The sequence below is a fragment of the Ptiloglossa arizonensis genome, chromosome 8, assembly GCF_051014685.1.
Source record: "Ptiloglossa arizonensis isolate GNS036 chromosome 8, iyPtiAriz1_principal, whole genome shotgun sequence".
Taxonomy (NCBI): Eukaryota; Metazoa; Arthropoda; class Insecta; order Hymenoptera; family Colletidae; genus Ptiloglossa; species Ptiloglossa arizonensis.
The window spans coordinates 15,294,487-15,307,344 of NC_135055.1; the positions used below are offsets into that span (position 1 = coordinate 15,294,487).

General features: G+C 37.0%; 1 protein-coding gene and 1 long non-coding RNA gene across 2 annotated transcripts; both read left to right on the top strand.

Moving 5' to 3' along the window:
* The first annotated feature begins 1,441 nt into the window (after window positions 1–1,441).
* LOC143150440 (uncharacterized) lies at window positions 1,442–4,111 on the top strand. Its single transcript, XR_012993055.1, has 3 exons — window positions 1,442–1,757; window positions 3,185–3,365; window positions 4,071–4,111. It is a non-coding gene; the product is annotated as an uncharacterized LOC143150440 (long non-coding RNA).
* Window positions 4,112–4,582: 471 nt separating this feature from the next.
* On the top strand, window positions 4,583–12,565 carry LOC143150683 (uncharacterized). The gene is made up of 11 exons (XM_076319130.1): window positions 4,583–4,749; window positions 5,247–5,366; window positions 5,481–5,598; window positions 7,552–7,813; window positions 8,644–8,760; window positions 8,899–8,989; window positions 9,089–9,234; window positions 9,401–9,536; window positions 9,631–9,660; window positions 12,360–12,413; window positions 12,506–12,565. The coding sequence occupies exons 1-11, from the start codon at window positions 4,606–4,608 to the stop codon at window positions 12,563–12,565; spliced, it is 1,278 nt and encodes a 425-aa protein (XP_076175245.1). The 5' UTR covers window positions 4,583–4,605.
* Window positions 12,566–12,858: the final 293 nt, after the last annotated feature.

Sequence of the window (12,858 nt, forward strand, 5' to 3'; positions counted from 1 at the left end):
CATTATTCTTCGTTTCATTAATCTTATGTGTTCGTAAAGGTTTGCCAACGACTTGAAAGATAAGTTCGAAGTCTCCTACTCTCTTCTCCTTGTATTCGGTGTTGTCTCCTTAAGTGTTAATTTCTATCGTGTGAGTAATTCAATTCTCTCCTCAAACCGCTAATGTAGAAAAGACATCGATACAGTGCAAACGACCGGGTGCCTGGAAGTTGTTCTACGTTTACATTTTTTTCTTCTCTCTTTGAAAAAAAACTCGTTTACCTTCCAGCTGTCTCAGGCGATATTTTTGACACACGACATCGAAGAATTCCTGATGTCCCTGTTGTTCTCCGTTTCCGAGCTGGTGTACATGTTTTACATAAATTATCTCATACAAAAAGTATTAGATTGCGCGAACAGCTTTGTCACGGTAATGTAAGCGTTAAAAAATGTCATTCAGCTCGCGAAACTCCACGGTTAACCATCTCGGACCATTTTTACAGATACGAAACCAACTGGTACGAAATATCGGTAACCACGCAAAAATTGTTGCTAATCATCATGACAAGGTGCAACGAGCCTTTCACTTTCAACTTTTTTTGCTTCTATTGTGCATCGATCGAAGGCTTTTCGACGGTATATTATTCGTTTCTATCGGGTTGTTCGAAAAGTCATTTCATTTTTTTTTTTGTTTTTGGTGAAAATGAAACACGATTTTTTTAGAACGTACAAACGTTTTATTAAATTATATATTCTCCAATTTTGGAAAACGATACGAGTTTCCGAACAACCCAATATTTTTTACCAATAACGTGCTGCAACGAATATATTCCTTCATCGGAATTTAATTTTCAGCTTGTAAAAAATACAGTGTCCTACTTTATGATGATGTCGTCCATTGAGTGTTGATAATAATTTCCCTGGTTCGGTAATAGTGGAATAAGTAGTAAAATATTAGTAAGTAACGGTTACGAATTTTATTCAGCGAGATGCTTGGACTTTCCCCTTAGGAGTGTGTTCTTACAGGATCCAATGCAGCGTTGTAAAACGTGTAGGTCGATGTAGCGCAAGTAACGAACGTTCGAGTAGCGAATGCATATTAAACAATCTAGTTTCCTCGTCGCTCGTGTACCGTCACACGATGTTTGCGATCACCTTGAAGTTACAAGCGTCAGATGGAATCACAAACCTGTGCGAAGTATTCTTATTTATTCTAACTTTATTTTCCTCTAGGTAACCGATAACACGGATACCTTCCGAACAGTGTCGTCCGGAACATATAAATAAAATCTCGAGAAAATTAACTTTACAAGGTCGTTCCAAGGTCGCGACAAATTACACGGGACAAGCTAGCGTCGATTACGATCTGTAAGGGGATGAAAATAATTAATTCCACTACGAAGAGAAAAAAACAAGGTCACGAGAGGGAATACAAGTAAATAAGGTTCGACCATGTTTGAATTTTCGCACAGAAGTTTCGATTTCAACGATTCGCGCGATGGTGGTGTTCGTCGACCGTTTGGCGAACGATATCGAACAGGAGAGTACTTCGAGAGTATCGAAGTACCAATTTCGCAAATTCATTAACGCGAGGTCGCGACAGCTCGTTGGAATTCGTGTCCTACGACCATGGAGAACGATCCTACACGACGTTCAACCCTTCTCGAAGTAACGGCGAAGCGAAAGTCGCAGGTAGACGCCTCACTTCCGATACCGAGCTGCCTTCGGACGACGAATAAGAAGAAAGGGAGGAAAAAGTGGAGGTGCACGGCACACAGGTATCGGTCGAAACATAACTTATTTATGCTAATATTGCGCCCCGCGTGAAAAATCGTCGGCGCGGACTCGCACGACCAACGTGCAATTTTTTTTAAACAACGTGTAATCTTCGCACTTACCGAGATGTACCCTGTCACAATGATATATCGAACGTTCCTACCCCTTTATTTGTCAGTACACACGGTGGTGTAGTTTGGGTGGAAATTATAGTGTCTGTCGTTCATGCCGCGGTAATATACCGCGTTAGCGTTATTTCGCGATGTAAAATGGCTCGAAAGGGTTAAAACGCGAAATGGAGGCGAAGGGAGGCAAGCAACGCCAAGTTTTCGGTCTCTGAAACGATCTCCGATCGCCGATCGGGAATTCGAGGACTTCTAGAGATGGTATTGCGAGTTCATCTATTTTCCGCGCCATTATTAACGACCGTACACGAATGCCAAATTTGTTTCTCGTTTGGTGTCCACGTTTGCTGTTATTTGGTTAGTTGGTATAGTGTTAATGTATATTGGCCGCTTAACTCGTATTCTGAAGGGAATATTGACTAGTTAACTCGTGTTTTCAAGGGAGTATTGACTGCTTGACTCGTGTTTTGAAGGGAGTATTGACTACTTGACTCGTGTTTTAAAGGGAGTATTGACTAGTTGACTCGTATTTCAAAGGAAATGTTGACTACTTGACTCGTGTTTTGAAGGGAGTATTAACTGCTTGCCTTATCCTTTGAAGGGAGTATTGACTACTTAACTCGTGTTTTGAACGGAGTATTGACCACTTAACTCATGTGGAGTTGAGTTCAAAGCAAAGGGAATATTAACTTAACTCGTATTTTGAAAAGTAATCGATTGCTGTTTTTGTCTTTTGTAACGATTAATCCCCTACTCTATGATTTATTTTGAAGCAAACATGTCTATTTGGAATATTTAATTTTATTACAATAGTGTGCGCAAAATTGTTGCAAAGAGAAGTAAAATATCTCAGTTTGTATTATATTTATTTCCAAAGATACGAAAACTTTTGATTTATGAAGTAATAACGTGATTAAAGAAAGAGACAAAAATTATATTTATCAAATGACAATATTGTGGTAGGTTAAGCTCATCGACGTTGAGTTTTTCACACGAGACTCATTTTTACTCAAAGGATTAAATGTTACGAAATGACAAGGAACGTGGCTTGAATATTTTTAAGTTTCTAAGTATTAAGCTTTTAGCACGTGATGTCTAACGGTGCGTACCACGCGTTGAAATCACTCGAGCAACGTACATAGGTGTCAGATAGTATTACGTGAATTTCTTATAGGAAAATTATGTAAATCTTTGTTGCTTGCAGTGATATTACATTAAGAATCTTTATTTTTTTATATTTATTACTATATCATATTTTGTATATAAATTGATTTGTATCGAACCAATCAATTTCATTTTCTCAGGTACAACACGCAATGGTACGAAGCACCACTTCTTAATCGAAAACTAGTGTTATTTGTCATCGTAAAGGGTACCAATCTCTTCTGCATCTGGGGATTTGGACTATACTAGATATCTATGAATGGTTTCTCATTGAAATTCCTTCGATCGCAGAATAAACATCGATTCTGATACTCGTAATAGGTAAAAATATCAAATTACTCGATGTTGTGGAATAAGTTTATCGCTCTGTTACAATTCGATTAAATTTATCGTATAACGTACTCGTGGAAATTCTACTTGTCCACTCGAGAATATCTCTCACGCACGTATCTACGCAAGAATTGTTCGTTGCATGTTTCACTATCGAAATCAGGATAATTGTTGGCAACTGAATATAATTCCAATGTTCGTATCACTGGAATAAAAACGTCTGTCAAACACGGTGGTATTCTCCTTAACTCTTCGAGGAATAGTGAATTAAGAAATATCCTACCTTTTTAATACCCCATAATATTCATGGTGGGGTATTTTTCAACCCATCATGAAAAATTAAACTAACTCCGTGTAAATCACACGGTGAGACTCTTAATATTCCATCTCACAATTAAAAATATCTAATTAATCCATTTTTTCTTTTTGTAAGTTTTTAAGTTTAGCAACTGTGCTTCAAAGAGTTAAATCACCTTATTCTGAACATTTCAAAATATCGAAAATCACAAAATCGTATACAATTACTGACTTGTCAAACACGACGTCTGACAACGATCACTTTTGTTACTTATTCAACACGATTCAAACCAAATGCACATAAGATTATTGACACTAAATCATTAGTTCTTACTTACTTCTATAGACTTCGTATTAAACACTGCAACATTATCGAAACAGTCGTCCATCGCTTTTCAGAGCCAGTGCAACGTAAACATTGAAGAGCCAATGGTTCGAAACCATAACCACGACGTTGATCGTACGAACTGAACGAAGTAAAGAACGTTACAACAATGACAACTCCCCCCTTTCTCGAGAAGCGAACAGAAACAAAAAAAAAAAAAAGAAAAGAAACTACCGCCTCGACGTTGTAATTTAGTAATAGAGGTTTCCTAAGAAAAAAAAATAGGAGAAATAAAGAGGAAAAAGTATTCTTTACGACAATGCAGAATTTAAACTCACTTTATAGACTACTTTTCAACCTCGCGAAGGGGTTGCGGTATATAATTACCGACACTCGAACACCTCGCTCTTCCGCGAACAATTTTTGTAACTTATAGTTGCTGTCCGTCAACGAAAATTGCTATCATTATTTTTCGATCACAAACCGTTGTTGCGTGTCGAAAAATTCCAGAAAGAAATCGCGGGAATACTCGATTAGGTGGATGGAAGGGGAAACAACGATCTCTTCAGTTCGCATCTGTACATAGACGAGTCAAGCTCTCCAAGAAGAATGGACTATCCCGGAAGTCACTATTACGAAGTTAATCGGATTTTATTAACGGCCGTTGGTCTATGGCCGCATCAAAAGCATAAGTTCCTAAAGCTTGGACACACAGTGATCATTTTGGTATTATTATCCGGAACGTTCTTTCAGGTATTACACTCTCCTAATCACGTTTCTTCTGTAACGATAATCATCGCGATGTTTCATCGATAATTTGATCCGCAAACGGAACAAAATATCACCCACGATTACGAAACAATTACCACGCTTTCTCCATAGAATTAATACAAATATTCGCGTTCGAATTACAAACCGACCCGAAATTGTTGCACCGAATATTTTCTCTACAAACGGAATACAATATTACTCGCGATCGTCGAGCAATCGTTGTACTTTTCCCATGGAATTGATACAGATATTTAACTTTAAATTACAATCGAATAATTGAACCGGTTCGGGGTACCGAGTAACGATATTCGTCCGCGACGAAAATTAACCCGAAATTGTCACATCGAATATTTCCTCTACAAACAGAATACAATATTACCAACGATTACGAAGCAATTGTTATCCCTTTCTACGTGGAATCGATACAAATATTCAAAGTTCAAATTACGATCTAATAATCCATCCGGTTCGGGTTCCAGGTAACCGTATTCATCACGACGAAAGTGAATCCAAAATTGTTCTTTGAAAAATTCTCCTTCGTCATCTTTACGATCACTTTCGCCCTAAAGTACGTGATGTTTCTCTTCAACTTGAAGGATGTGAGTCGAACGATAAGTATTGCCACCAAGAATTAACATACACGTATAAAAGTTACGTCGAAGCGTTCATGTATGCAAGGAAACGCAATTTTGAGACTTTTTTTGCAACCACAGCTGAAACAGTTTTTGACGAAAATTGAATACGATTGGAACACCATAACCAACGAGGACGAGCTTCGAATAATTCACCATTACTCCCGTGGCACGAAAACGTTGACGGTGCTCTTCATGTGTACGAAAATATTCCTAGAATTTCGCAAAACTAAAGGAATCTGGGAATTTTTATTAAAGAAAAACGTTGCTTCGCAAAACCACGTAGCAAAAATTCACTCACGTGTTCCGCATTCGAACGCAACAGTGTCGACTGTTCTTTTTCAACTTTTCACGATCTTTGCAATTTTTTTTAACTACACGTTCCATTTTTCTTCAAATTTTAATTTCGATGTGACGTACAATTTTTTTGCACACACAGAAACATACATACACACATCTGCGCGCGCACCACGCAACTTAGTATCGATTTCACCTACTGAGATGTACCATCGATTGCACTTACGGTGGTCTATTCACGTTCTAACGCGCGTGGCTATAGATGGTATCGATTGCACCTACCGAGAGAAATTATCGATCGCGTTCAATCGGTCGTTTACCCGATTTCTAAGCCGGCTGGCTATACGTAACATCGATTTCACCTACTGAGAGGGATTATCGATAGATTTGATGGGGGTTTGCTCGCTTTCCAAACCGGCGTGCTATAGATGTTATCGATTACTGAGAGGAACTAATGACGATACTTATGGTGTAACGTGACTAATTTGCAGACAATTAGAGACCGTGTCCACGGAAACAAAAATTACAGATTTACGATGAGCCTCTGAACAGGATGCTGGTAGAAAACAGGGTCAAGACTCGCGAGAAGAGGACCAGAAATGCAAAACATACTTTCTAATGAGTCATTACCGAGTCGTACCGTTGGTCTCGACGAGCTGTTTAACCCTTTCGTTGACAATGTCTTTTTAACGACTTTAATTTTCGTTTCGTACGACTGGTAGACGTCTAAGGAGTTTGAGACAAGACTTGTTTGAAAAAACGCGTTTCCACTTTCAGTACTTTGGTCGATTTAACGAGTACCAAATACCGTGTCGTGAATCCTATTTTTTTTTTTTATTCGTTGGATCGCAGACAGGGTTATTTTGAGTCTGTAAACCCGTATCGATCGTAACGTACGAACAAATGAGTTTGCACGACGAGACAGACTGAATCGAACACGTGCAACAGGTGGCTACCTGTGACAAGTACTGGTTCCCAGCACCTGTTCACTCGCGAGGCACTGTTTATATAAGTTTCTGGAAATTTATCCGAATACGATTTTACGTTACGAGGGATCGTAACGTAAATTTTCTCCAAGGTTCTGATTTTTATCAAACAGCGCACCTCACAAGATTTGAATTTTAAAACAATAATGCACCTTACAAGATTCGAATTATGGAACAATAATGCACCTTACAGTATTTGAATTGTAGAACGATAATGCACCTTACAGTATTTGAATTGTAGAACGATAATGCACCTTACAGTATTTGAATTGTAGAACAATAATGCATCTTACAGTATTTGAATTATAAAAATTCGAACTTTGAAAAATTAATGTCTTCCGAAACACTAATAAAATTTTACGGATTCTTATTCGATGTATACAGCCGCTCGAAAATTTCTAAAAGAAACATTATCTAGGTATTATAAAGAGTATTTCGAAAATCAGACCGTTTGTAAATATTCTTTCGAAAAATACAAAATATCGAGCTTGCTCGTTTTGCTGTCCGGTCTAATGATCAATGATATAGTTTTATCATTTTCATCTCGATGCGTATAATTATCATTTTCTTCTCGATGCGTGTAATTATCATTTTCTTCTCGATGCGTATAATTACAATTTTCGTCTAATTGATAAGTAAGAATAGTACTTTCGATAAAAAAAGAATGATTATGTATATAAAAATATACGATAAAAATATATTCATTTTAAATATTCGAGCGACAGTGTACATATTAGTTTATACGTTTCCGTATCACCGTTTAACTTACTAATATTTATTTAGCAAAATTTCTGTTGTCACTCGTCTGTTTTCTATTGTTTTGCATCCGATACGCGACTGATACCTTTTATCGAGGAACATTGTTGCAGTCGTTGTTTATCCATCGCCGCTGGTCGTTGCATTTGGTTTGTTCAAGAATCATTTACTCGATATTTTCGTTCCTCTGAACGAAACGCGACCACGGATCATTCCCATCTCGGTGGAATATTTTGTCGACAAGGAAAAATATTTTTATCTCATAGTCGTGCATATCATTTTTTTCTTAATTCTGGGCACTACGGTATTACTTGCCACGGAATCAACCAGCATGGTGGGCGTACGACACGTTTGCGCACTCTTTAAAGTCGTTAGGTAAGTCGACTTAATCTACGTTAAATAAATCGATGTTAATCTACACACGATAAGGAAAATGAAAGAAAATCTATGGCAAACAGTATCTTCTTTTTTGCTACTGATATCGTATATACTTGTTTTCTTATTGTAAATATTATCGATGACATCAACAATGACACGTTCGAGTAAATTATATTTTGTTTGTCCACTTTCGATACATTGTTGACTGCAGACGTCAACTAACGTTTTTGACAAGCGTTGGTGATTGGAGGTTGAAATTTAAGTGTTCTAAGATCTACACTTACTCAAATCTTTTAATAAATGTTTACAAACCGTTACGTTAATCAATTTTTTAACACTGTTTTGAAGATATTCTTGCATTAATTATTTTCGATAATGTATGAGTACCAAGGCTACGTACCCTTAACAGCATACCGTCAACAATATATTAAGACCATGTTCAATTGCTTCAATAATTAATATCATTTATATATGATCATTCATTATTAATATAATAATTTACCGCTGAAAAGGGACGATCGTTTAGCTTCATTTCGTTATTGATTCTCATAATATATTAACCAAAAACGTTTTACAAGTCATCGCTTATACATTAACCAAAAACGTTTCACAACGTTACTAATTTTAACGTTCTACAATTAATTACCAAACACTAATATTTCTTAACGATATACATCGTATGCATATCACCGTCTTAGATAATCTAGAATACGATCAAATTTTCCATTTCTTCAATATGTACACATCATAAATACAATTTTTGATCCATTTATTTACAATTAATAAATACGACGTCCGTTTGTTACTCACTGCCTATTATTTCACAGCCACCGCTTAGACAAAATGTTTGTACCGAATATACCAGGAATTTCGCTCGCAGAAAGGAATTTTATCATTCACAAAAGACTGGGCCTGATCATAGACTTGCACGTCAGAATCTTCAAGTTGGTACACTGTTCTGAAACGAACGCTCGAAACTCTCAAGAATATTAATTATTTTACAAGTTTCTTTAGAATTTCGAACCCTTCTCTCGACGAGAACCTCGTTCGTCCTCGTTACTAACGAACATTAATTGTTAAAGATACATTGGCCTAATAAGAGACAAGTTTGCACCTACCTACTTCCTTTTACTGATACTCGGTATGCTTTGCCTCGCTCTCTCTATATTTCGCGTGAGTATAAAATAACCATCTTGCGAGTCTACAAATTGAACGATAGACATAAACGATAATTACACACATCACTAATTGTGAAATTTTTATTTATCTCAGCTATCCGTAGCATTAACAATAAAGACTGATATGGATGATCTAATGACGAGTTTGTTCTGTGCTATTAGCACTTCCAGCTACATATTTATTGCCTGTCATTTTGCGCAGGAACTAATTGACCATAATTACGAATTGTTCAAGGTCGCGTGAGTACTACATATATTTACATACACGTAATCGATCTGAACATAACAAAGTATTTGTTCGAATTTACAAAATAGTCGTTCGAACAATACTTACATTACTTACGTTGTCAATTAATATAAATGTAACGTAAGGTGGCAAATAATTTTCATCCGTAAAAATTCACAGATGTAATAATACACACTGGTACGATATCCCTCCGAGGGAACAAAAAATATTATTGATCGTTATGCTAAACAGCGTGAAAAATGTCACCGTATTGCTCGGTGGCATTTTCACACCGTCGTATGAAGGGTATTCAGTGGTAAAAGAAAAATAGCAAAACAAAAACAAAAGAAAACGATATTCACAATGATCTTAACCAATGTAACCATAATACTGTAACCTAACGTTTTTAGATTATGAAGACGTGCTTCTCGTACGCCATGGTAATTTATTCCATGGATTAAGGATCTTATTTATTTCCTCACCATCCAATGACGTAGAATAACAATAATTGCAACTCTTTCTCTCGCTTCTGTTCTACAGAATACATTACGGACATCTTGAATACAATTCTAAGAAATTTGTCGTCACCTTGTATCAACAATTATTTTCATAACTGTGTATAATAAAATACGTTGCATCGATGGAACATTTCTGGTATGTTCCACAATTGATTGAAGTATTCTTTTCGTACGTCAACGATATCGAAGCAAAAGTTCATTACCGATCCCATCGAAGATAGAGCGCCACGATGTTACGAGAATAACAAAACGAGGAAGAAAATGAGGACGATAGAAATCGTGTGTGATTTAAACGAATTATTCATGGAATGCATGCCGACGTAAAGATAGAGAGTAAATATTGAAAGTAGAGGCCACGAGCATCGACTGAAAGTCTAGAATGGAGACACCTGTTGGTAGCACGTGAAGTCCATAAAGTTTGCATTAACATTGGCTTTCCATCGTCGCGTCGCTATTATGCAACCCGGTTGCACGTGTGCACGAGAAAAAACCGCCCTCATTTTCTCACTAGGAAGCTATAATCATACATACCTTCTGTCGTTACGTCCACGTATATGTATAATTAATAATAACCTGTTAACCCAAGAAATCTACAGTCCTTTCTACTCGGGCAAAAAAGCACCTAAGTACTATTTTATCGGACGATCGACAAACCGTGAAAGTAAAAGTGTGTTTACTTTCTCTATTTTTGCGTTTAAAGACCGTAAAAAAGAATTGAAAATCAAGACCAGTACTTTTAAGTGCTTTGTAAATATAAAGAGAGTCACATGCGTGAACGACGTCAGTGTAAAATTTACGTCACGATTCAATTAGTATTTAATTCAATTTTATTTTATTGCAAATTAAGAAACTAATTTTCTTCTATTTAAATAATATTGACAATTAACGATCCATATCTTTTCGAGTACACTTTATTCGCAATTTACTCGTTTCGAAGTTTCTTTCTAAAAGACCGATACAGCGTTACGTAATAAGTAGATGAAAATTTACGAAAATACAGAACGCAAAATAAAATTTTCTTGTTCAATGTAATTCGTGCTTTCGATACAGTGCTAAAATCGAATTTCACTGTCGAAAGTCTCCTCGTTGTGAACGCGCGAAAAATCATCGTTTCGAGAAGACTCGTAACCCTAACTGTTCGAGAGTTCGAGTAAGAACGAATACTTTAAACGTGTCCGAAACGACACAGAGAAATTACAACCTTCGCGAGAGAAGAGAAGAACGTCGTAAAAAATTGTTACCTTTAAAAAATACACAACAGTCGAGGGTGTAAAGGAAAAATAAGAGAACGCCTATTAACGGTTACAGTTTGCTTAATATGCACCCCGAACGTCGAAACAGAGTTGCAATCATATCGATCCGCGCCAACAACAACGTAAATTGCGGCTAAATTATCATTCCTGTCACTCACTTTTCATAGCGTTCTTCGTAAGAACGTGACGTTAAGAATTTGAAAATAAAAAACGCGTGAAGTATATTTCACGTTTATACGTATTCGTTTCTCGTTATCTAGCATCACTGGATAAATATATTATACTTCGTCAGTTTTCATTTCAATTTCCAAAAAGAACCCAATGCAACGTTCTCGTACAACGATGACGTTAATTTTTCAACCGTTACGAAGTTTAGTGCACGAGTATCTTTTTCTTCGGGATTTCCTACCGGTGCAGTTTCTATCATATTTTGTAAATTTTCTCATGGTAATTTGTATTTCGTAACGCAAAGATTTCTCGATCTCGATACGCAAACGTTTCTCAGTATCGTGAGGAATTTACGATTTCGAGTTACTCCTACAGAACGATTTACGAGGAACGTAACTAGCCTGCATTCTGAGTGTATTTTCTATCTCGAGTGATCCTCGATTACCCTTCAGAAACAATTTCGAGCGTTGCCTGTGCTTAAAGGGATTCCAGGCTACGGGAATATCCAGATCATTGACAGGGAAACGATCGGTGGTTTTCTTGGATTCGAAGCGCAAAAGTATTCCAATCCTCTCGATAGAAATGAACTTCTCTGGAAGTCGTTACCCAGACTGATAGTAATATTTCCTCATTGATCGACGCTACTGCGATACTACCGTCACGGAAAAAACTCTGACTCTTCTTTTCAAACTTTGTTAAGACTGTCGAAGATCGCGATACAAATATCACGAGCAAGGAAACGATCTTCTTCGGTTCTGTCTCCAATTCATTTGCACGAAGCGGACTCTTGACGAACGTGTTCTCCTTGAAGCACAGGGTGTTTCAGAACTGTAATTATATGTGTGTTTAACTTACTGGTAAAAGTAAGGAAAAACGAGTGCAAAATAATCTTGATAAAGCTGGATTCTGTTCCTTTAAATCGGTCTAGTTTGTACCTGTACTTTTGAAACACCCTGTATCGTAGTTTACTGAAATAACTGACAACACAATAGTCGAAGACACACTTTCTAGTACCTAGAACGTAATAAATCATTAAGTTCCCTTCTTTTGTTAGGCTCTTCATAGTCTTCATCATCGTGGTAACAATTAAATTCTTATTTTAATCTCGGTATAGAAACGCGAGTCAAAGTTCGAAATACCCTACGTGGCAAACACTCGAAAACCAAACATTGTCAAGTTAACCTTTCCTTTTTTTATTAGACTCTTCATAGTCCTCATCATCACGGTAACGATCAAATTGTCATTTTGATCTCGGTATGGAAACGCGAGTCAAAATTAGAAATATCCTACACAGTAGATTCTCGAAAACCAAACCTTATCAGGTTAACCTTTCCTTTTTTTATTAGACTCTTCATAGTCTTCGTCATCATGGTAACGATCAAATTGTCATTTTGATCTCGGTATGAAAACGCAAGTCTAAGTTAGAAATACCCTACATAGTAGACTCTCGAAAACCAAACATTGTCAGGTTAACCTTTCCTTCTTTTATTAAACTCTTCATAGTCTTCATCATCATGGTAACAATCAAATTCTTATTTTGATCTCGGTATAGAAACGCGAGTCAAAGTTCGAAATACCCTTCGCGGCGGGAACGAAACATTGTCGGGTTAACGTTTCATCATCGAAACCGCCAGAGGGCAAGGGAAACAGCGAAGCGGGGCTCAAAATTACAAGCGAGTCGTCCGTCAACCTCGGACGA